At 39.5% G+C, this 24,374-nt stretch overlaps 1 protein-coding gene across 3 annotated transcripts; it reads right to left on the minus strand.

Annotated features, from left to right (window-relative positions):
• Positions 1-23,711, minus strand: nr4a3 (nuclear receptor subfamily 4, group A, member 3). 3 transcript variants are annotated; one of them, XM_082149634.1, is made up of 9 exons: positions 23,382-23,711; positions 20,409-20,561; positions 19,424-19,505; positions 15,733-16,580; positions 10,334-10,463; positions 9,355-9,518; positions 8,665-8,861; positions 4,113-4,291; positions 1-1,852 (listed from the first exon to the last, which is right to left on the minus strand). In XM_082149634.1, the coding sequence occupies exons 3-9, from the start codon at positions 19,485-19,487 to the stop codon at positions 1,581-1,583; spliced, it is 1,854 nt and encodes a 617-aa protein (XP_082005760.1). In that variant the 5' UTR covers positions 19,488-19,505; positions 20,409-20,561; positions 23,382-23,711; the 3' UTR covers positions 1-1,580. The 3 variants fall into 3 exon arrangements, with proteins under 3 accessions (XP_082005760.1, XP_082005762.1, XP_082005761.1); XM_082149636.1 differs by lacking the exon at positions 23,382-23,711 and adding an exon at positions 21,476-21,518; XM_082149635.1 differs by lacking the exon at positions 19,424-19,505 and having other exon boundaries at positions 23,382-23,710.
• Positions 23,712-24,374: the final 663 nt, after the last annotated feature.

Raw genomic sequence — 24,374 nt, forward strand, 5'->3', positions numbered from 1 at the left:
TAATCAGAAGGTTTTTTTATGATTTCAAAGTGCTGAACAGAGCCTCCAGTGAACCAAAGAGAAAAAAAAAACTAAACAAACCAAAAGAGACATTGAAAAACATGTTTTTTTTTTTTGTTTTTTTTTCATGTTTCTTCTCCAAAAAACAATGCACAACTTGTACCACAAGATTTGAAAAAGCTATCAGATAAAAACACTTCAAAATATTAGTTTTGTATTGTGTATATATATATTTATATATTTATATAATTTGTACTTTCTCATCTGTTCAAACTGCTGCCATATGATAAAGTAAGCGAGAACGCCCAGTCAGTACGTGTGTTCAAGCCCTTGTTGAGCCGGCAGTCTTTGCAAAATAAATACAAGCACAGGCGAGAAGGAGAAAACCATGCATATAATCCGTTTTTACTTTTTTTTTGTACATATAAAAGACATTTTTGCAACAATGTCCTCCATATTAATAAATGGCAAAGACAGTATAAACATACAAAAATGAGCATGAATGCGGAATGTTTCATTCCTTCCATCCTCTCTCTGCACCTGCATCTCACCGGCCTTCTCTTATCCTCCTCCTCTTCCTGTTTTTTAAGTGCTCAAAGCCCAATTCTATTCTTTTTAGTCTGTTATCCTAATGCTAAAATCTCTTGTTTTTTTCTTCTTCATAATAATAATAATAATAATAATAAAAACTAAAGTAATTTCAAGTCTGTGGAACTTCGTCATTAAAAAGTTAGTGCGCAGACTGGGCTAAATCATCTCAATTGAAACCGTTACCTTACAAGGCGAGTCTTAGTATTAAAATAATTTAGAGTTTGAAATAGGACTGGAACAAACACACACACTCCCTCGTTCTCTCCTCTCTTTCTCGTCGTTTACAATAGCACTTAGTAAATTGCACTTGTTTGCAGGTTTTGGGGGTGCGATCAACTGTGATTCTGGACATTAATGCACTCTGTCGTTCTGTCTTTTTGGCGAAAGCCTCCCTCAGAGACACTCCTACGTGTTTTCACACACACATCCACTTCGTTTCTGCCAACGACAGTTGATATGTCATAATCTGGCATCTGAAGCTGGCGTTTTGGATCCGTGCGTATGTGTGAAAGGACAGTTCGCGTGCTCTTGTGTGTCTGTGAGTGTATGTTTGTGATGAACACAACTGCTGTCATAGAGGTGGATTGTGGTGGAACTTTTGGACCGCCTGCAAAGGAGCCGTAAAGTGTGCGTCCTCACACGCACGCACACACTTACACACATTCTCACATCGTAATACTTCTCCTGACGTGGCACACTGAGCTATGGGCATCGCTCTCATTCCCAGTGCGTGTTATGTCAGATAAGCTCAAACCCTGCCTCGTATCTACACTATCAGGCGCAGAGCAGAGATTAAAAGCGCTTATATGATTGGTTTCTCCTCAGACACGTTTGCTTCCTGTGAGGATTTGGGGACTCATGGGAAATCGAGTTCAGTATCATTGTTAGCTACTGGCTCTGTCCCTTCCCAGGGTGAGTTTATAGCCGCTGTGGGCGTGTCTGAGTGAGCTTGTGGGCGTGTCAGTGGTCTGCAAAAGTGGGCGTGGATATCAATAGGGCAAGGTGTCCAGAAACCTATCGATGAGTGGCGGGGGTGAGACCAGGTCCTCAAGCTTCAGGTAGAAGATCCTCTGTAAGCCTTGCGTACGCTGAGATCGAAGCTCCGCCCTCAAGCCCAGAACAGCTCCCACTGGGGGTGTGGCCTTGCCAGTTGAAGCCACACCTCCTGCGCAAACCGAGCTCAGATGATCTCGCAGGCAGCAGATTAGTTTGGATTGCAGTTCCTCCACTTTTTTGGGCTCCTTCAGACCAGGACATTGTTCTAAAATGAGAGGAAAGAGCGAGAAAGAGGTTGAGTACTTTTAAGCTCATTTAAGTTTAAGTTTAAAATGTCACTACAGCTGCACTACTGGGAGAAAAGAAACATCCCATAAAGACACACGACTTACTCTTTCACTTTGTATTACAGTAGCAATATCTGTCGTTGGTTTAGGAATTTAGAACCATTTTTATTCAGATCCGGTCCCATTTTTGAAAAAGTTCTGAATCTTATCTGAATTAAGATCACTGATGCTGATGAATCACTAAACATAAGAGTGCCTAGTGCAGTTCAAATCATGAACAAATGACATACTCTCTATATATATAATTACATATTACATTCAATTAAATTTATATTAAATATTATTAATAACAATTTTTTTCTTCTGATTCTCATCCCTAATCAGCAGTCTAGTGTGACTCACTATCACACTTCAAACAACTCTGAGTGTAAGTGCCTACGGTATGGCTTTAGAACAGAGGAAGTGCAAAGGGTGCTGGCTTGCTTTGGATATATCTATGCGTGTGTGTATGTGTGTTCCAAATCTATGTCTAGAGCTGCTCCATTGTCACTGCATTCAGCTTACGTGCTCTCTCACTCTCGCTGTTTTTTTCCCTTGCTTTCACTGTCTCTCCCTCTTTCCTGGGGAATGATCGATGGCACTCTTTCACCACAGACACTTTTAGAGGGTCGATAGACTGAGTGGAGGAGTGGAGAGAGGGAGAGAGGGAGAGAGAGAGAGAGAGAGAAAGGTAGGGACTACAGCTCTGCTGAGTAGCACTCAATTCCTCTACAGAGTTAAGTGCTGCTCCATAGGGGCTAACACGCACACACACACACATTCCTCTGTAGATTGTGGCAGAGAAAAGGGAGGTGAAGATTGGGCGCTGGGTGGGTGACTAAGTAAATTGATTAACATATATACACATATAAATCTTTTTAATTTTTAAATCATTAGTTTCGTTTTCTTGCGGTCTTTAATGTCAACATGAGAGCAAAATGGTTTCTATTTACTTTCTTGTTTTTATTGTGAATTATTCAGTGGAGCATGTTATTCCAGATTCGAAAAAATCTTTTATTTTTTACTTTAATCAAAGTGTATTATCTTGCATTTCCTCTGAAACGATTCTGCTTTTCCATTAGCGTCACTTTTTTCCTCATTAAATATGCAGTTGCAATGTTGCATTACAGAAGTAATAGAATGCGATAATGTACTTGATTATCTTTTTTAGATTTCACATTGTTTAAATGTTTTACGTACATTAGCATGTTTCCATTCAAGCTGTGAATTTACTTTATGTGAGAAATCTGATATATCAGCATTATATTTTCTTCTCTGAGCGAATTATTCATTCACATGACTTGAATTTATGTGAAAATCTGAATATTGCAATATAAAAAACAGTGTTTCTATCCCGTGATGTGACAAAAAAAAAGAAGTGAATTAAGCAATGTTTCTATCCCATGCAATATTTTCTTATTGACTTTTTTGAAACACATCTATGAATTTATTTCACTTCAAGTAAGCGTTAAAGTTGATGGTAACACTTTATTTTAAGGTGACGTAGTTACAAGTTACTACATATAGTAATAACAGTAAATGATGCATAATTACAAGTAACTAACCCTAAACCAAACCCAAAACCTAACTGTAACTCTATAGTAAGTACATGTAGTTAATATTACTTAGTACTTATTAAGTACAATGTGACTATGTCACCTTAAAAACGTTTTTTTTAATGACATTTTTTTTATTTGATTTGCATCTTTGTGTTTCCATCCAGCACTTTTTATGCAATATTCCAATTCTTTTAATGCTTGCCAGAATGTGCCCATGTTTCTGTGTGTGTGGTGAAAGGTGTGTTGGTCTGTATATAGGTCGACCTGCTGTTTAGCCTCTGTGTTAATAATGCATGGTAAGACTCGAGCACCTGCTGACCCAAACACACACACTGTCCTACTTTGTCAACCAATAATCAACTAACTCCACCTGTGCTCATAGAGGAGAGGCACACAAACCTCACACCATCTCTGTGTCTCTGCTGTGTGTGATTAATGGGGGATTATTTCTGCTGTCCAGGTAAACCTAATCTCTGACAGCACCTGCCCCACACCTGTGATCACTGTGACGACTGCTAGCAGCCGGACAAAAGGGGTGTAAATATACAAAAACAAGAACGACAACAGGAAAAAGGAAACGACAGGAAGTGAATGTGTGTGTGAAATGCATAGAGAGTGTGTTTCTGAGGTTGTGTGTTACCTGTGAGCAGCACTAGGGCACACAGGCAGGAGAACGCAGGCATGTCGAGGTTGAGACCCTGCAGGTGAGCGCTAAAGTCTCGGATGGAGTCCAGCCATTCTCCGAAGCCACGCAGACACTGTAGCCGGTGCAGGACCAGGCCCGTGCAAAACACGAACTTCTCGTCCGCCAGCAAAGACCTGAGCAAAAGAGAGAGAGAGAGAGAGGGGTTTAGATGAAGAACTGTTGTTATTTATACTGCTTCAAGGTGCTGTTTGAAGCCACGAGTTCAGTTGCCACCTTTCATCTTTTAATTAATCGCCGTTCTCATTCCCTTCAGAACAGGTACCTGTTTCAATTTAGCAAACCTCTAATTCTGTACGTAGCCACACACGCTATCAGAAAGCACACACAGTCTCTGCTGCGACACACACACACACGCTGATTATCACCTCTCTCTGATTCATGTGATGATGATCTGCGCTCCGATTGGCCGCTGAATCTGCGTTTAAGACATACTGCACGGAAACAATTACCATAGCGACAAATGAAAACCAGTACAGGGAAGAGCACATCAAAGATAGGAATGGACCTAATTATGCCAAGCTTTCCCAATTAAAGCTTTTAAAACATTCCTGAGATTATACTCTTTATTTCTCTCTCTCCCTCTCCCTCTCTCTCTCAGCTCTGTCCTTTTTATATCTTCATGGTCTCACTGTATTCTCAGGAAGAACGTTTGTGTGTAATTGCAGCGAAACACCCAAATACTCGCTCTCCACTCATCCATCGCTCTCTTCTTCTTTTTCTTCTCCTTCTCCATCCACTCATCCTCTCTCTCTTTTGGTCTGTCTTCAGCCCTTCGCTCTCAACCCTGCAATTTAGGAAGAAAAACTTCCTCTCTTTTTTCCAGTAGAGTGCTGGCTTCTGCTGCGTGAACTGTTCTTCATTAGTCTGCACGAAAACACACACTTGTATAGACGAGGAGAGGAGGAGTAATGGGAAGAGGATGAAGGGAAATACGGCGAGGAGGAATATTTGAGAGTCATCTTCCGAGTTGCTTTTGAAACCCAGTGGGGTAAATAATCCAAATGTGTGCTTCATTAATGCAGTCTAATGGTTTTACGCCACTACACTTGAATGCATATGTACAGAACCCTCAAACAAGCTGCTGGTGATGTGATATTGGAAAGTAAGCATCACTTTGCCTTGCCTATTCATTCCAGTACAGCACTTGATGTGAGTACTATGAAGGGCTCTACACTCTTGTATGTGGGCGTCTGGAATACCCTACATGAAGATGTACATCACGGAAAGTTACCTTCATAACAGCAGCAAAATGTATGCTTAAAGCTCTTAAAGAAACTGTATTTTTAATTAAATTATTGTTAGTTTGTTTATACATATTTATTTTTGACAACACGAGAGTAAGTAATTTATGCAAGAAATTACATTTTGGTGGTGAACTATACCTTTAAGATTGATATAGCAAATAAAATAGCTTCTTTGTGTCTTATATTCAAACATTCAAAGTTCAAACAAAAACATTTGATTCAAAGTGACAGTAAAGATTTTTACATTGTTTATAAAAAATTAGATTTCAAATCAATGCTGCTCTTTTGAACATTCTATTCGTCAAAGAATCCTGAAAAAAAGTATCATGGTTTCCACAAAAATATTAAACAGTACATCTGTTTTTAACATTGATAATAATGAGAAAAGTTTGTTGAGCACCAAATCATTATATTAGAATGATTTCTGAAGGATCATGTGACACTGAAGACTGGAGTAATGATGCTGAAAATTCAGCTTTGCCATCACAGGATTACATTAGATTTTAAAATACATTAAAATGGAAAACAATACTTTTAATTTGTAAACATTATTTCACAATATTCCTGTTTTAAATATATTTTTATCAAATAAATGCAGCCTTGGTGAGCATAACAGACTTCTTTCAAAAACTTTTTAAAATTGCAGGTAAGATAAATCCCAAGTTTAAAAAACTATCCTTGCTTTAAAATGAATCATGAGGATCCACCACCCAGGATCACATGATCATAAACAGCGAAATGACTTTCTTGGATGTATCCTTCACTAACAGGGCCCTTTATGAAGGGTTCAAAAATGCAGTTTGCAATCAGTCTATTATCTACAGTGGCATAGAGAAAGAGGGAAAACAGGAAGTGAGCAAACACAGACCGAGTGAAAGCTCCTCATTATTACAAAACAAAATTAACAACAGCACCCTTGAGGATGGAAACGCACACATTCCTTTTAAATTTGCGTCAGAGCAAGTCGATCTCTTTGCCATCCATTCATTCATTAGCCTCAATGCGGCCGTGTGGTGTGATATGTGCATGTGTGCATTAGTGAGCCACATCAGATTCCATTCTCTGGTGTGTGTTTTAGTGGTGTAGAGTCTATTTTCAAAACATGTGAGAACTGTGAACGTTTGTGAGCGGAAAATGTGCAAGTTCGCCCATATTGTGAAGTCGCCACACATTGTGAGCGCGTATCTTGTAAGTTTTTCGAGTGTCCATGACGTAAGCCCGGATGAATCCCCCCACTTAAATGAGTCAGAACCCAAGTCTGCAGCTCCCTACTGAGGCTGTGACGCCACCACCCACTGCCCTCCCTCCCCGCACCTGCTCCTACACCATCAGAGAGGGAGAGAGAAACACAGAAAGAGCACCAGAGATAGTTCAACAGGGAGCAGCTGAGCTGAGACAAAAAATCCACTTCCTGTTAAAGCAACATCAGAATGTCACTGAGTCACTGAGACACATCCAAACACGCACACTTCTACTTAAAGTCAAGAAACAACAGGTTACTTCAAGTCTGAATTCAAACTGTCTCGTTCAAACTTAATAATATGCAAGAGTTTGGGGAACGTAAGTAAGCATCAAACAGAGCTGTTTCTGCCACACTTAATGTCTTGGTGCTTTAAAGGTTAAAGCAGGTGGTTCACCCAAAAATTCAAATTCTGTAATTAATTACTAACCCTCATGTCGTTCAAAACACGCAAGACTTTCGTTCATATTCGGAACACAAATTAAGATTTTTTTTATGAAACCTGAGAGCTTTTTGTCCCTCCATAGACAGCTACGTAACTATCACTTTGACGCTTCAAAAAGTTCATAAAGAGATCGTAAAAATAATCCATATGAATTGAGTGGTATAGTCCAAAATTTTCTGAAGAGACACGATCGCTTGATGAACAGATTGAATTTAGGCTTTTATTCACATATAAACATTCATCAACTTACACATCAGCTGTGGTAAACGGAAGCTCAAGCATGTTAGTTTGACGTGCAATGCATCATTCTTAATTCTCGTGTGTTACGCAGCACGTTTCTGCAAAGAGGCTTGTTCTCGCGCATCAAGAAAGTACGGTTAAACTTCTGTTTAGCGGTAGTTGTGTAGCTGTCTATGGAGGGACAGAAAGAAGATCAAAAAGAGCGAACGAAAGTTGTATGGGTTTGGAAAGACATGAGGGTGAGTAATTAATGACAGAATTTTCATTTTTGGGTGGACTAACCCTTTAAGCCAGGCTGTTAACCAATAAACTTAAATAAGTGAATTCCACAGGATCTTCCACACAGTGTCCATAGTAACCTTACAGTGCTGAATAGAGAGCAAGAACACACACTCACGCTCACACACACACACTCATTGTTGCATCGAAAGTCACAATGTAACTAGTAGCGACTGCAGCATATTACACAATATAAATCCTGACAGTGCCTGTGAATGAATTTTTTCACAGTCATTATGAAACTTTACACCTCGATCTAATTTCTAAACCAGAAAGAAAATCCTAAGAGACTTCTACGACATCATTAATAGCAAGTCATAGAAAAGTCTGTCATAGTCTGACAGTTGCTATGATATATTATGAGTGTAAAGTCAGAGTGTAATTGCTAACTAACGTTTCCTCCCACAGCCGTACCCATTCTGAACAGAACTGAAAATGACTAATTAGGATATTATCACAGGCTTTATTCTCTATATTATATTATACAGAGTATTTGCAAGTGGGCTGGGCAATATAGCAAATATTAATGATATATTGGTGTTAAAATGTAATATTAAGCAACATTGTGAATATTTTGATGATTCTGATGCACTTTTTGGCATCTCGGATTCAACTTTAGTAGCAAAAAGGCGATTAAAGTTGAGTTCGTTCCTGTGAATCAGTTCAAACTGTTTGTTTCAGAACAATGACATTAAATATAATTCGTCCTCATAATTGTTTAGTGAACAATAGTAAAGAAACCAGATTTTTTTATTGCAGTTTACATCTTGCATTATACATTTTGAATCTACTTGGATAAAGTCATTTTCTGCCAGAAAAAAACAGCCTTTTAAGCAATATTAGTTAAATGCAAAAATATTGAGATATATACAGAATATAATCAGAGTCAGAAAAATACTGTTTTTTTTGCTATATTACCCAGCTCTGTTGTTATGGATGTCTTAGTTGAAGATTGTGTACTTTTGAAGTCAGAGTCATACACTGGAAGTCTACATTAGAAGTCTGTGCGATGTGAGATCTGTGTGTGTCTGCATGTACCTGTTGGCGAGGCGAAGCACAAAAAGCTCAAGGAAGGCAGAGTCAATGAGCAGGTTCTGGTCATTGTGGTGAAGCTCAGAGAATCCGGGCAGCCGTTCGGCCCAACAGCGCGTCACCTCCATGGAGCCGGTTAGCACTCTGTAGAACATCTGGATCTGCTGAGACTCAGATAGACCCACTGGCTCCACCGCACTGAACTACAGGAAGAGAGAGAGAGAAATAAAAATTCCACACAAATCACAATTACTCATTTTCATGTGATACCAATGGATGGTGAACCCTCTGATTCATTACAACCACTATATAATGAACTAATCTTTGCATTTTTAACCATTTAGGGGAAGATGCTGGGTCTTACCCATCATCAGTGACCATCTTTCTAAATGACTATCCTCTTCAGTGTGGTTTTGTTTTTGTACATTTTTATAAATTCAAAATAGATGACAAAAGTGTCTCTACAATATTTACTGTCATTTATTGCAGTACACAAAAGTTAAAATCTTTTTAATTGATTGGGAAAATAAAATGTAATAAAATCAAATTAAATACCAATCAGGAATGGTTATATTGTTGTTTGAAAAAGTAAGATTTTTTTGTTCTGTAATTTAATAATTCATGCATCCAATAGTTAAACAATGATTTGTGAGAATTAGCCTTAATTGATGCAAGTATTTCCCCACACTCAGGTACCTGACTGTAGTCTAGTTCTCGTGGTGTAGATTGGGAATAGGCCCGCACTACTGCGTTCAGTAGGCTGAGGGGAGGTGATGGGGGCGAGGGCTCTGGCTGCAGGGGACTCTTTGGTTTAGATGGCAAGCGACCTCTCCTCCCCTTAAGGTTGTCTGTGCGCACCACTGTGTCAAACACACAAACAAACAAACAAACACACAGTTTAGACAATGAACACAGTTTAAACATCTAAATAACAAATCATATAATGCAATTCCACAACCAGCGACAATGTATTTGACTCCTATACTTCATAAAACGTCTTTTTTAGCAGTTTTTAACAAAACTTCAGAAGTTTCTCTCAATCCTTTTTCTATTTCTCTCAACAATGCTTGACTGACCAGTAGGGGGCAGTTGAAAGCTGCACGATTGCAGGTCTTGGAGGGAACTGGGTGAGCGAACTTGAGATATAATAAGAACAATGCATGTCTGTCCTAATCACCGGCCAAGGTGGTTAAGATGATTTAACGTGTGATCTTTTTAAATAACATGGTATTACCATGTTATTGGTATAATACCACGGTACATGGTATTCATGCTTAAATTCTACAAGAATAAAATTTCCCCGTGAACACGTGTGCTTGTGACTGTCCTGTGTGTTGTGTTATTACCGGTTCTGAAGCTGCTGATATGCAGTGATTGCAGAGGCGAAGCACTGCCGGTAAACACCTCCATTAGTTTAATTCATGCATTCATACTAAGCAACCAAACCAGCTATGCCCTGAATTTGTATTAATCCACGCTGCTTCTTGAGCGTAGTGTGTGCATCTGCGGGTTTTAAGTCATTAAGATAAAGTGTGTCTATCTCCTCTGCATCAGTCTCTAACCAGAGGTCCAGCCGAGGTCATATACACCAGGGCCTATTGTGTGATAATTGTCTTGAGTGGCTTGGCCAGACACATATTATAGGTGTGTGCGTGTGTGTGTGTGTGTTCGATACCTTCTTTCACCATGCCTACACTGAGACACTTCTGGAAGCGGCAGTACTGGCAGCGATTTCTTCTCCTTTTGTCCACAGGGCAGTTTTTACTGGCCAAACACACGTACTTTGCATTCTTCTGCACCGTCCTCTGCAGCCACCGACAATAAAAAGAGAAAAAGGAAGGAGAAGAAAACAATAAGCTAACAAGTCTAAACATTTCATTTATTTAATTTGATCCCGTTTTTGGCTAAGAATTAAAAAAGAAGCTTGCAGGTCAGATTTTAATTACAATGTGAAAAAGCTCTGGCTCCATCAGGATAATTAGATAAAAATTAATTTCCCAACATGCCTTGCCTGCAGGAGGGACAATTTTATTAGCGCAAGCCACTGACAATGAAGATCAGTGCAAAGCGTGCTGAGGCCGCTCCCGCGAGACATCCCGGGCCGCGTGATAAAATTGTTTGTGAAACTCGCGGGTCAGCTCACGGCACCTCGGGGTTTTGGCGGATCGTGCCTCTGCAATAACCCCCCCCCCCGGAGTTGTTTTCTCCTCGGCTGGATATGCACGATTATTACTGACCTTATTAAAACAAAATAAAAATGATCTGCGAGCACTCCCGCCGCTAAAAACAGTAGAAAAGAGGAAAAAGACTGAATAAGCTTCAGGTTCAGACATCAAATGCACGTGCTACTGCTGAGCCAAAAGATTAAGCACTTGCGTGAGACCAGTAAGTTCTGCGGTAATTAATGTAATATCCCAAACAAACAAAAACAATGCTTTAACAAGCTACAACTGCAGTCAATTTAATAGTACTAAAGCGTACATCAACAATTCTGGTTTCATTGTGCAGTTATTCAATTAGCAAGGCTGCTAGTAGTTAAACTGAAGTGGGAAACATAACCTTCATGATGGTCATCTATGAATTTCATAATCTTCTTTTAAAAACAGTTTAATACTAATATCTTTGTATATCAAGTGACTAGCGGCTAATGGCTAGTGGCCCACTCAAGTTTTTTGTCATGTATTTTTCAGTTTAATCTCACTTTCATTTTTGGTTTTTATTAAAAACACTTTCAATAAAAACTATAAAGAAACATCATAAAATACGCAGCTGTTTCCAACAGGTGTAAACGAAATCAACTAAACCACCTGCTTTCCCCAGGAAGCTGGAATTTTACCGTCAGGTGAAGCTAAAACACCCACCCACCCACACATTATCCATGTGATTTGCACGGTTTCTTATATTTCACCTAAATTGAACACAAAACCACAGCAGCATAGTAGAGTGGACTAATCTCCCAGTGGGCAAGCAAATGCTCTTGTTTGCTAGGGGGGTCTATACTCAGTTACAGCTAAATTCACACTGATTCAGTTAGACTTGATTAAAATACAACCTGTGGAGCACATCATCTCGAAAACACCCTGGGCTTAGTCAGAAAAAAAGCACCCACCTAGTCGTTTCCCTCTGAACCACATGCACGAGTTATGCGAGTGCAAAACCGGTTCAGACTGTGACAGATTCTGTTCTGTCACAGTCCTCAAAACAAAGGTTTTATTGCTGCAGGAGCTCGCTAGATGAATAGACATCTCATGATGTTCATAAAATGAGATAAACGGCTGTACATATGACGGCCATTAAGTGACTGAAACGTCTTGTGTGTGTGTACGTGCATGTGTATTTGTGTTTATTTATGCTCTAAACGATGTCACAGTGCAAAATTGTCACGGTTACAATAGGTTTCCGACTTTTTTTTTCAATGGGAAAAGGATATCTGAGGTTATTGTAACTTATGAACACATATATCAATTTCTCCCAACAAACTAATGGCAAAAAGGCTTGAAGAACATACACTACAGTCCTTTAAATATAAAGATTCCAAAAGAGGCTTTTCACAGCAATGCCATAGAAGAACATAAAGAACATTTTAATAATCAGAAGAACCCTTTTCCACTATAAAGAACCTAAAAAGGTGTTAAAGGTTCTTCATGGAACCATAAATTCCAATAAAGAATTAAGTCTATGACAAGTGAAAAACTAAAAACCTACTGTTATTGTCTAACTCCCATCATTCTCTCATGCAAGCACACAAATATACAAACGCACACACACAGAGCTGTGGTCCAGTGCACAGCAGGGTCCGTAGGGTTGGAAAAGACAAGCAGTTGAGGATTCATGACATGTAACATGTGCTAATGGCTCTGTCGTGCATTAAAACCCCTAAGGGAACCTATATCCCCCTCTCTTCGTCCTCTCCTCCCCTAATCAGAGATGATCAGACTATCTTCTCTCGCCCTCTCCTCTGGGTGTGTAATTAGACGTGCATGTATGGCTGTTCAATAGGAGAGGTGGAACTGGGTCATCATTAATTGGTTAAGTATGTGTGTCTGCGTGTATTGCTCACTTAGACTGTATTATAAAATTACTATGTCTGTGAATCGAGCACATTTTAGTGTGTTTATTTTTCAGCACTTTATAAATGCCATAATACTGGCACAAATGCACATCTTTGTTGAAACTGTTTTAACAAAAGCAAAGCTTAAAGGAAAGTGCTGGAGATGACTTTTAATTCAGTTCCTAGCAGTTAAGAGCTGTTAAACTTTTATTCCAGTGAAGTGGGTTCAATGTGGAGGTTTTGTGAATGAGCGAGCCTGTGCTGACCCACCATTAGGTAAATATTCAGAATAAATATTCTCACTCGGAGCACGTTATGAGTCACAGAGCAAATTACAAACTAAATAAATGGTGTGAAATTAAGGGATGTGAGCGAGTGAGCAAGATAGAGAAAAGATTTTGCCAATTATTTGCTGTTTTTCATTGTGAAACAGTTTGTATTCAGATGTAAAGTAGAACCATAAGTGAAATGATTTAGTGGCTGTTAATGAACAAAACTAAAGCCAGAGGAAAAATCGGAATAATTTTAGTGGATAAATGCACTCACATACCATTCAACTTTTATTTTAAGAACTAATGTACTAGAAATCAATGTGCATAAATATCACAATAAACCCTATTGTATAAAAACACATTTATGAGATTTAAAAAAAAAAAGAGTTAGCAGTTTGACAAAAGCTATACACTGTCAAACAAAACACCGGCTTGCATTAAAATTCACCAGCTAATATTTATATTGTGAGTTAATGAGTTGCCTGAGATAATTAAATGGTGAGTGTGTTTTGCGAGTTAGGGGTGACGAGTGTGTGAATGCATAAAAAATAAGTATGCTGATCGTCTAAGACTTGCCAATGTGCATATGTCATTGTTTGTGGATGTCATGTGTGAGTGTGTGTGTGTGTGTGTGTGTGTGTGTGCCAGTGTTGCAGTAATAGCTACAAAGCCTCAGGCTTACCAACCCCTGCTTTTATTAATTACTAAATAAAAACTAATTGTGAAACTAATTGAAAAGAGGCATAATTTATTTCTGCACCAGACCACAGGCCATTTTCAATTATTTCAGCTCTGCCACTCTCGCTCCTTCACTTTCACTGTCAGTCTTTCAGCACAGTCTCTGTATATTTTAAATCTTCTCACGGTTTCTGTAATATTAACCTAAGCAAATTAAAAATAATACTTATCCCAAATATGTGAAATAAATGCCAAATATTCAATGTAACTGTTTAATTGAATCCCTATCGAAACTTTCAATGCAACAGACTATCCTCAGTCTCTGTGTGTGTGTGTTTCTGGCTACAGCTCCAAGCTGCTGTATTTTAAGTGCGCGCCGCTGTCACACCTCTAACTGGTCACCGAGGGAAACGACCCTCACAGACGCCGTGGCAACCGCCGCTCAGACGATTTGTGAGAGCACTCAAAGACATGCACACACACATATTCACACTCAGTACACACAAGCCAATGCTTTCATGAAAAGGCTGAGCAAACCTGTCACAGTTGTGCCTCTGAAACTGAAACTAAACAATCTTTCAGATTTTGTGCTTCAATTATTTTCTGTACAGCCTCAAATGCTTCTTGTATGTCATATAGGCTAGACCGTAACCCCCAACCCCCTCTTCAAAACGAAACAACAAATACACACACATCTCACCGAAGAATCGCTATTCACATGGTGGGCTTTAACCTTGTTTCAAACGCCTGCGGAGTGCGTTACAATGGTTGGTTAACCCTGAGCCTCACACTCAGAGAACGAGGTGCGATCGGTGTAGAGCCGCGTGAGGCTCTTCAGCCAAGAGCTCCTTTCAAACCAAGAACAAAACTAATGACCACTAATGAATACACAATTAACAAACACTACCCTGGCCACACTGACACATAAGAGACACAAAAAAACGGACACACACTGTACAATAAAGAGCAAGTACAGCCCTCTTACACTCCATTTAATGACAGACACACTCAAATACACAATGAGACATGCTATTCAAATCAAGCACACACTGAGGAACACGTATCAATCAACATAAACTGCAAACACCCACTTCAGCTTCTACAATACTACAACCATATGCAACACAAAGAAAAAATGTAAAGCATTATGGGAAATCCAAATGAGAGATTTCTTAACTGCTAAGTATTTCCTGTGAGTTTCAATTGACCTCAGATTGGTTATTTCTTTCACTAGTTGAGTTTATTTATCTGTGTTTTAAAGTAATAGTTCACCCAAAAAGAGATATTTTGAAAAATTGTTTTTGTCCATATAGTGATAGTCAGTGGGGTCTAAAGCAGTGGTTCTCAACCAAGGGCCCACTAGGAAGTAGGAACCTCAGCAAACTTCCAAAGGGATCACAGGAAAAACTAAAAAGTTTTTAAATTGATAAATTATTATTAATATATTAACTCTAATTTAAATTAACATGCTAAAAAACTTATTTTTTACCCCTCAATAACTACCATTCTTGAAACTTCTGGAATAAAAAAATAGATCTTGGTTAATTAATTTAATTGATTAATAATCTCAGTTGCAGTTAATGAAACAAGTTTGAAAGCAAGCTGTTTTGTCATAATTACAATAGAAATACAGAAAATATCTTAGAACCACTGGTCTAAAACAACATCAGACTCTACTCAATTTCATTGTATGAACAATGTTTTTTTTTTTTTTTAAATATGAAAATAGATATGTTCCAAGAAAACATATTTTGTGTTCCAAGAAAAAGTTTTAAAGGTTTTCAACAGCCTGAGGGTGCTACTATACCTATATAATTATACCTTTAAAGGCCCGAGTACACGTGAGTCAGTTATTTTGGAGTGGAATCCTCCTATTTGCATTAAACATAACTTTTTGTATGATTCTTTCAATGAAAGTGTGTGTCAATAAGGATTATTATGCATTTGCAAATGGCATACTCGTGTAAATAGTAGTGACAATGATGGAACTTGGGTGCGTCTGAATCTGATCTGGTTGAGGGTTATTATAAGAAAATGAAAGACCTCTGTCCAGCAGAGATGCTGAATTCTTACCTTAAAAAAGCCTTTGCAGCCCTCACAGGTGCGCACACCATAATGCTGACAGGCTGCGTTGTCTCCGCACACCGCACAGGTACCCTCTCCGGAGCTGCTGCGATTGGGCGGCGATGGCAAACTCTCTCCTAGAAGTTGCGGGCACGGCCCCATGCCCAGAGAGCGGAACGCCAGGCCTCCCGGCTTACCCATGTTCAGCGGGTACATGTGCGAGTGCGAGTGCGTATGGGAATGCACGTGTGAGTGTGTGTGTGTGTCCAGGCTGGGTGGCACATGTGAAGACGAAGAGGAGGACGACGGAGAGCGTTCAGGGCGCAGCGGAAGGCCGATGGAGGTGTCGTAGCCGCTGGTGGATGGTGGGGCCGTCTGCTCGTAGAAATGAGGGAAGCGAGGGCTCTTCAATGGGCCTTCAATCAAGCAGGGCTGGGGCACAGGGGGAAGACTGTGTTCATCCCACAAGAAAGAGCTGCTGGGTGGCCCGGGGTGAAGCGGCGTGGGGGGCGTTGAAGGGGGCGACTGCTTAAAGTACATGGAGCTTCCAGCTATTGCTTCGTCGGATGCTGCCATGGGTGGGTAAGGCTCCACCTCCTTCTTGATGATAGGGCGTTGAGGAGGGAGTTGATACAGACAGGAGGGTTTCGGCTCGAAGCCGCCCTCCACAAACACATTAAAACTGGGCAGGGACGTAGTGGCGGCGGCCGCCGAGATCTCCCCCCCACCGAGCTCACACTTCGCGTAGTCTGTCGCCATGAGGTCAGCGCTGTAGTCACCATGGTAACCAAAGGACTGGGCGGAGTAGCTGGACCCATGAGGTGCAGGGCCGTACTGGGCCTGAACGCAGGGCATGTCTATACAGACGGGGAGAGAGAAACGAGAAACAGACTTAATGTCTATCATATTGCCTTTTGGATTAATTTTGTCTTCAGGTGTGCAGAGGATGTGATGTCAAACATAGCATTTTGAGTACTATTCTGTTAGTACCAAGTTAGTACATAAACCATTCCTGGAAACATGGGTTAGGCCGTGAGCTGGTGGGCACACATGCAAAAATTAATTAATAAATGCACGCCTCATTCATGGCCTGGATTCTCACTTGTTACAAAGAGCAGAATAAAACCTCTTCTGAATTAAAAATAATTCTGCCATTATTTACTTACACTTATGTTGTATGGTTTTCTCAGTGGAGCCCTAGATATTACCCGTCCATACTATTTTTTTTTATTTTTTTTTTACATACAATGCAAGTTACTGAGGCTGACATGACATCTCCACTGAAGAAATTCATGCGGGTTTGTAACAACATAAGGGTGAGTAAATGATTACAGAATGAACTATTTCATTAATAATGATCCCAATTATTAAAATATTTCCTTAATCTCAGCAGTTTTTTTCTGGATTTGAATGACATGCCACTCTTGTGAGCAAACACTGTCCAACCCAAGGAGCACACATATTACCTCAGAAATCATTCTCTGATTATCCATCAACAGTTTATATTTCATCCACTTGGGATAATAATAAAAATGCATAAATGTAAACATGAAAAACTGCACAAAACAATATGCACGTCGTGGTCAGACAGAAAAAGATGAGTTTAGTCACTTGCTTTCAAAACATAACGCCTACGAGTTTTAATCAAACGCTTTTAGATAAATATTCATCGTTTATTAAATAAATGTCATAATGTGCACCAAGCACCTGTTGAAATAAAATGATCTTATTAAAACCCACGAGGAACTCCCTTGTTTCTGTTAATTAGTAGGCTGTATCCTGAGCCAGCTTTGCGCTCCAGGAAAACCATATTGCCAGCGCGCGCTCTCAAAGTTATATAACCTACAACTGTGCGCCTTGACACAGCTGTTTAAGTGCGTCTGTGCAGAGTTACCTGAGTCCGTGAGGAGATGTGTGTGTGCGTGTCCTTTGTTTGCTTATTTTCCCTAGGTGGGGAAGTGTAAACAGACACGACGTCGGATTGACGCTGTCGTGTAGTGACTCCGTAATCCTTGTGCCTCCAACACGTCATGTGTGTTTAGTAAAATCAGGAGGCTTATCAATTATGAACGCCTCTTTACCTGTGATGACTCGGACCGGTGTGCGCGCGTTCCATTGCTTACGTAGGCCAATACACAAACGCATGGCATACAGCATCATGGATAACAGTGATTTTAATGCCAGTAGACATTTCTGTCACACCACTGGATTCAAATGATACTGCATTGCACATCAACAGACAGAGCTTACCTAAAATCTTTTTTCTTTTAACTTTCCTTTGAGAATTGATTGCCTAAGTTTTGTTTACTTTTATGCTATTCAAATTAACAGTGAACTTTATTGTTATCCTCCTACATGGGCCTATTAATTCTAGTAATAATAACTTATTGTTGCTATATTATTTTTCTCCATGTATGCTTCAATTTTAAATTCGTATGAACCTGCTGTTCACTGTAGCCTATTCAATTTGGATATCAATAGAAAGTAGGCTAATCGTTTGCCACTAAAATAAACGAGGGGGAAAAAACTATTAAATGGTGTCATACATGTTTCAGTGTAGCTACAAATTATTAAATGACTTTCAAGCGTTTAAAGTTAAAAGAATTTCTGTTACATGTTGGCTAGGGTTTTCAATTGTGGTTGATCTCGCGCGCAACCCAAATAGTCGTTTAGCGCCCCTAGCGCACAGCTAACCATGAACTAACCTATATTAAAGACGTTTTAAACAAAATAGATGTTTTGTGCAAATCTATAATAAAGTGTTAAATGTTGCCAGTACTTATGTTTTATCCATGTCATACCCCAACTTATAATATCCCCAATTCGCGATTTAACACATAAGAGAAGAGTTTTACGTCAGAGGTGTTGAAGCGCGGGCGGGTGCGACCGGTGCGACCCCTTCATCATCACGGTCATGGATACTGAATGAATGGTTTGGGGTCAGTCTTTCTCACGCTGGATGGATCTTTGCAAAAACGAGTCAAACTTTCGTACACCACTTACATCTCACAGAAAAAATATCTTTCAAAATTGCAGTTGAGATATGAAGATTTCCTTCCCAAGACAATTGTTTTACAAGACCAGAAGGCTTTGTCATCTCATTCTCGTTTTACACTTGCAATTAAAATAATAATAATATAGTTACATATTCCCCTAAGTAAAAAAATACGTCAGCCTGCGATATAAGCACAGCTATGTGGATAAACTTGCTTTTGAGTATTTTTGGTATTTGAAGATCGTGTTAAGCTCAAATATGGCAGTTAGCCAATCAAGGGTTGGGTGTCTTTTTTGATAAGCTCAAATGATGTAAATCTATACAAATCCTTACACAAAAAACAGGACTTTACTTTCTGTCTGATTCTATCTCTTGTGTGTATCCGTTTATGGTTTTATTTGTGCACGTGCAAACCCCAGAGCACGTCGATCCTCTACCTCACTTCCACATTCACCATGACACGGATCATAAAAATGAAAACGCAGCCAACATAACGTAAAAAAGTCAAAATATTTAAAAGGTCTAGACCACATAAAGTCATACTGAAACGATGCTTTACAGCTCTAGGTGAGTGAGTGAGTGTGAGTGTGTGTGTGTGTGTGTGTGTGTGTGTGTGTGTGCGTGCGTGCACCAGACAGAGAGCCTCACACAAATACACACGCAGGCTTATAGAAAGCGCTTTAGAGGGATGAAACAGTTTCTAACCTCGAGGTGTGCATTTTAGATGGACAAAATGCAGCTGTTCCAATAACTGTGATCGCTTGTTCATTGTCAGAGTGCCATAGATCTAACAAACAAAAAATCAACGACAAAATAAATAAATAAATAAATGCACATGACACGCTAACCAGTTTGAATTTGCTCTTGAAGCAAACACGCATCAGTGGAACACATCAGGCAGCACAAATTGATTTGCGCAAACTTTCACTTTCTATGCACTAAGACAACATGGACTGTGTATTCTAACAGCAGCACACGAGGTTGTTATGACCATGAAGACAGTGTGTTGTGATACTAGCCTACTGGGTACAAATATTAAATGAAAGCTACAATATAGATTGCGCTCGTTTCATTAATTGGAACACAAGTGAATGATGCTTTATCTGCCATATAAATGTCCAACCACCATCTGCGCGATTAATTTTATTTATTTTTATAATTAAATGAAATTTGCTGAGGAATGTTGTACGGAGAAACGACAGTGCCATTAAAAATCAGTTATTGGTCCGGTTATTAGCATTTATGTCCGGTAAAATTACAAACACAAACAAGCTCTCAAGAAAAGAAAATAGTTTAAACTACACCATATCAAAACTCTATATGAACTGATTAGCATATTGCTTTACAGACAGACCAGAAAACTTTGTTTTATTCAAATTTTAGCAGGTAGATACAAAAGTATATCCCTGAGATTTCCTGAAATGTCCATGTTTCCAAAGTAAGACAAACCAAAGTATAACAGCACGCTCATCGGTATATAGGGTAGGCCTATTCAAAATTAGTAACAAAAACAAAACAAAAATCTTACTACCAAGTCGGGTTACATTAAGTAAATGTGATGTTCTTAAAAACTAGAAATGTATTAGCTTAATATAAAAAGTTTAAATATGCAATACACATCAAGTAGCCTAGCCTATGTTTGGAAAAGCTCTCCAGAGTGGAGAGAGATTGTTTACAGAGACTGTGGTACCTGCTTGGCCTTTTGCTCGCTGAATCGTGCTCGGTGTCTCGGCTGGAGGCTGCACGCGTCTGGGGTTCGAGGCTGCTTCAGCGCACGCGGCGGGTGAGGGATCCGGGAGCCGGGACTCAGACCTGGGCAGCTGGCGCTCTTCCGAACCGCTGTCTACAATCGGGAACAGAGAATGCTTTAGTTCACTACGGCAAAAAGTAACACACACACACACACACACACACACACAAACAGTGAACTGCAAAATAATAATAGAGACACACTCAGACTTTTCGTATAGGGTAGATTACTTGGGTTAAACTTGTTTTAAAATTATTTATAGGCTACTTCAAATACAAGTGTGCAAGCCAATAAGATACCAATACATCCTAAGTCTTAGCAATGACGTTTTTTGTTTTTGTTTTACAATAATCTAACCCCTTAAACAATTGGATGCAATAAGGGAATTAAATGCATTATGGGTTACACAAATTCGTTTACTGGTCATTTGTATATTTTTCTTAAATCAGAAAATCACACTAAATGGTCTCATGAAATGTTCAGTGTAGCCTATGTTAACAGTAAAATACTCCTTAATTCTATTCACAAATACTAAAATATTAGGCTACTTAGACAAAGTTGTAGGCTACTTGTTTTAGCCTACAGAAATAATACAAATACAACTTTGACAACGATTCAATCGCAGCCTTTGCGAACAAACCAACATTAATCAAAAAAGAAAAAAACAAGTAGGCTACGAATAAAATTGTACAAAAACTGTCTTGTAGCACACTCGATAAAAAAAATAAAAAAACGACAAGTGAAAAAAAATGCATCGAAGACGTGAGGTAATAAACATTGTTTCAGCACAAAAGCACATTGTTTAAAAACTAAATCTCAGATCTCACACATGTCTATATATGCAATATATAAAGGAATATTTCATTTTTCCCTTCTGCTGCTGCATTCGAGCATGAAGATAGAACAGTTCTGGGCGTCTAATAAAAGATCTTTCCATGCAGTTTTTTTTGTTTTGTTCCATTAGCTCAGAATAATAGCAACCTCAGTGACAGTTAGACAATATTCACCTGTGCACTCAACGAAGTCTTACTATCCCCGTCTTCGGTCAAATAAAACCCAAGCGCGCCACCGAAGAGTTTTTAAAAGCGACTAGCGCCCCCTCCCTGACAGAGGCGCGCTCACACAAAGCCAGCCCTCAAAATGAGCACGGTCTTTCTCGTCCCTAAAACTGCCAGAAGCAAACCCTAGAAACCTTCATGGTTTGGGACTATTAAAACTGTAGGCACTCATTTATGATTTAATTGACAATTGTAGTCAGGACAATGAAACATAGGCCAACAAAAAATAGAAATTTGAGTGGCCTCATAAATAAGCTATTTTATTTCAAACACAGCCTATAGCCAACTACTATGAAGCTGGCAGCTTTCTGTAGACTTTATTATGTTTGTTTTTGAGTTCAACCATTTGTCCTTCTGAGGTTATGTGTGATTTTGACAGAGCGTGCAGGTCCGCTTGTGCCCCGGTAACCTAGAGAACCGCGAGAGAGCACTGAAGCACGCGCTTTGTAGAGGCGCTCCGTTCTGCGTTCAATAAGCGCGCGGGATCGAGGCTTTCCAGCAAACACACAAAGAAAGGGAGAGAGTGGAGATAAAGGGATGGGGAAAAAAAACAAGTACAGTAAATTAGCTTGGAGACGGGATTTGACACCCGATGGGGACAGAGACCTGAGGGAAAGAGACAGAGCATTTACCAGCCTCTGTCTAGGCTACTTCGTGACCTGATCTCGCGTGCTTTGGAATAAAACTTTAGTGTACAACTCACTTGGATCGCTGCTCTGATCAATGCAAGGCTATTGTCGTATAATATAACCTACCTCTTGGGGGCGGTTCTGTCACCACTCTCAATATTCTGGCAAGTAGGCTACTGCCAATGAAATGGATTGCCCACTATATTACCATTAAGCTTTACTGTTTATGAAGGTGTGCCCAAGTGTCATTGCAGCGCGTGCTTAGCTGATCTGAAATTCACACCACAAACAACAGTGAAAGAAAGCACTTTTAAAGCACAACAAGAGCGTGTTTCTTTGGGTGTATCGGTGTCAATTCATAATTACCAAACATAAGATTGTAAACACCACAAAGATACTCCCAATATGCCCAGTCACATTGTATGAACTCAGTCATGTTGTTTGTTCAGAAAAGTCTCCTGACAGCAGGGAAACATGGCTTTACAAATATGTTGATATTTAGCACCTTAACTCTGGTGAGAACAAGAGTGCGATAATGGTAAATATAAAACTTTAGTTTTTTGTGACGACATTATGACTGTTTATATTTGTTTACAGTGCAAATACCTATTTCACTATATTCGCGTTTGGTCCTTCCGTATTGCTAAAAGACAGAATGAATGAAGCTCGTGTAGTCATCTCATTGAGACGTGGCAAAGCAATATTGATGAGACTAGATCAAACAACTGAAATTATTCTTAACCCAGATACTACAAACAAATAAATAAACATTCGTACAATATTAAGTCACGCTTTTAAGAAACGCGGAGCGCGCGACACTCACTCCGTACTCGGGCGCATCTCACGAGACTCTCTACCGGCCCCGCGCGAGCTCTCACAGCGGTTTCACCGAGGTGAGGAAGAGGCATCCCATTTCCATGACAACCTGAGAGAATATTATAGGCTACTTTTCGCAAATTAAATTAGGATTCACTCCGTCCATCTACAATGACATCGCTCGATCACAACACAGTTTATATTTACGCGGTGGGGATCGAACATTCAACAGGTCCGGACAAGAAAGTTCTCTATAACATAAAGCCATGCAGAAATATATGAACGGAGACCGCGATACAAATGACAAAAATCAGCCAAAGCATGTTGTCAATTATTTTACATTTCAATGCGTGCGGGCTACATCTGTGCGCTTTTTCTATAAAGCGTATTTAATTAAAATTCCCACTTACTTGATTTCTGTTGAGGTTCCGTCTTTACATATGTTTGTAAAGCCCTAATAATTCCTTGTGCATATCCAACAGAAATGTGTAAAAACTGAAAATAGTGGTTGGATGGAAGTTGGTTTTAAAGTCGCAAAAGTTGATGGACTTTTCATTAAAAATATTATTTGACTGATTTTCCTCTTAGCTAAGAAGAAAAAAGTACTCCGTGGTTCTGTCAGCTCCACTATAACAGAGTCGGCGTTAGTAACGGAGAGGATGCGCTGAGCTTAAGTTGCAATGTGCCTTTGTTTATGTGGCGCGCGCTGAGCGAGAGAAAGTCTAATAGCACATTTAAGCGTCTGGCTGTACATAGAGAGCCTGGAATGCGTTACGTCAATGTGACGCCATGGGAGAGGTGACGTCGGCAGGCTGCACTGTAGCGCTCCCCCGGCCTCGCTTGTACAGTATACACATAAGCCGTACAGTCCATGCCAGGAGAGAGAGAGAGGAGAAGTTAATCTTCTGACTCTTTGTCAGAGGTTCTCTGAAATCAAACGGTAGGGCATGTTGTCGATTAGGCTACTTACTAGTGGAAATTTGCGCAATAAAATGTAATTCGTGTCAGAATAATTCCAGAGCTGATGAAACTATTTTAAATGTCCTTATTTTGTTAACCAAATCACCGATTTATAAAACGAGTTGATTGATCATAGCAAAATGCACATAAGTGCAGGCCTCTTAGTCCCCCCCCCCCCCCCCCCACACACTCCCACTATATTAAATAATCACTGTAATCATATTGTTAGTGACAATACACGTTTATTATTATTATTATTATTATTATTATTATTATACGTGCGCGTGTGAACTTTTACCTAACAAATATTTGTAGCCAAGCTTCCATTGGACAAGCAGACTAGCCCACAGAAAAGCCATTTTTAATGTCAGTCACTTGCCAAAATTTCAGTTTACCTCAATGCAAACAAAAATGTCATGACATAATGAAATATAAATTATAAG

Source organism: Leuciscus leuciscus (assembly GCF_965113295.1).
Source record: "Leuciscus leuciscus genome assembly, chromosome: 20".
Taxonomy (NCBI): domain Eukaryota; kingdom Metazoa; phylum Chordata; class Actinopteri; order Cypriniformes; family Leuciscidae; genus Leuciscus; species Leuciscus leuciscus.

Bases quoted from the DNA above. Each gene is read 5' to 3' on its own strand.
- nr4a3 (XM_082149634.1), bottom strand. From the start codon at position 19,487: ATGAACAAGCGATCACAGTTATTGGAACAGCTGCATTTTGTCCATCTA. The intron at 4,292-8,664 runs GTACATGCAGAC...TCTTTTGCTCAG, and splicing joins GTGCTTCGCCTCGCCAACAG to GTCTTTGCTGGCGGACGAGA. The intron at 1,853-4,112 runs GTAACACACAAC...CTCTCATTTTAG, and splicing joins TGCCCTAGTGCTGCTCACAG to AACAATGTCCTGGTCTGAAG.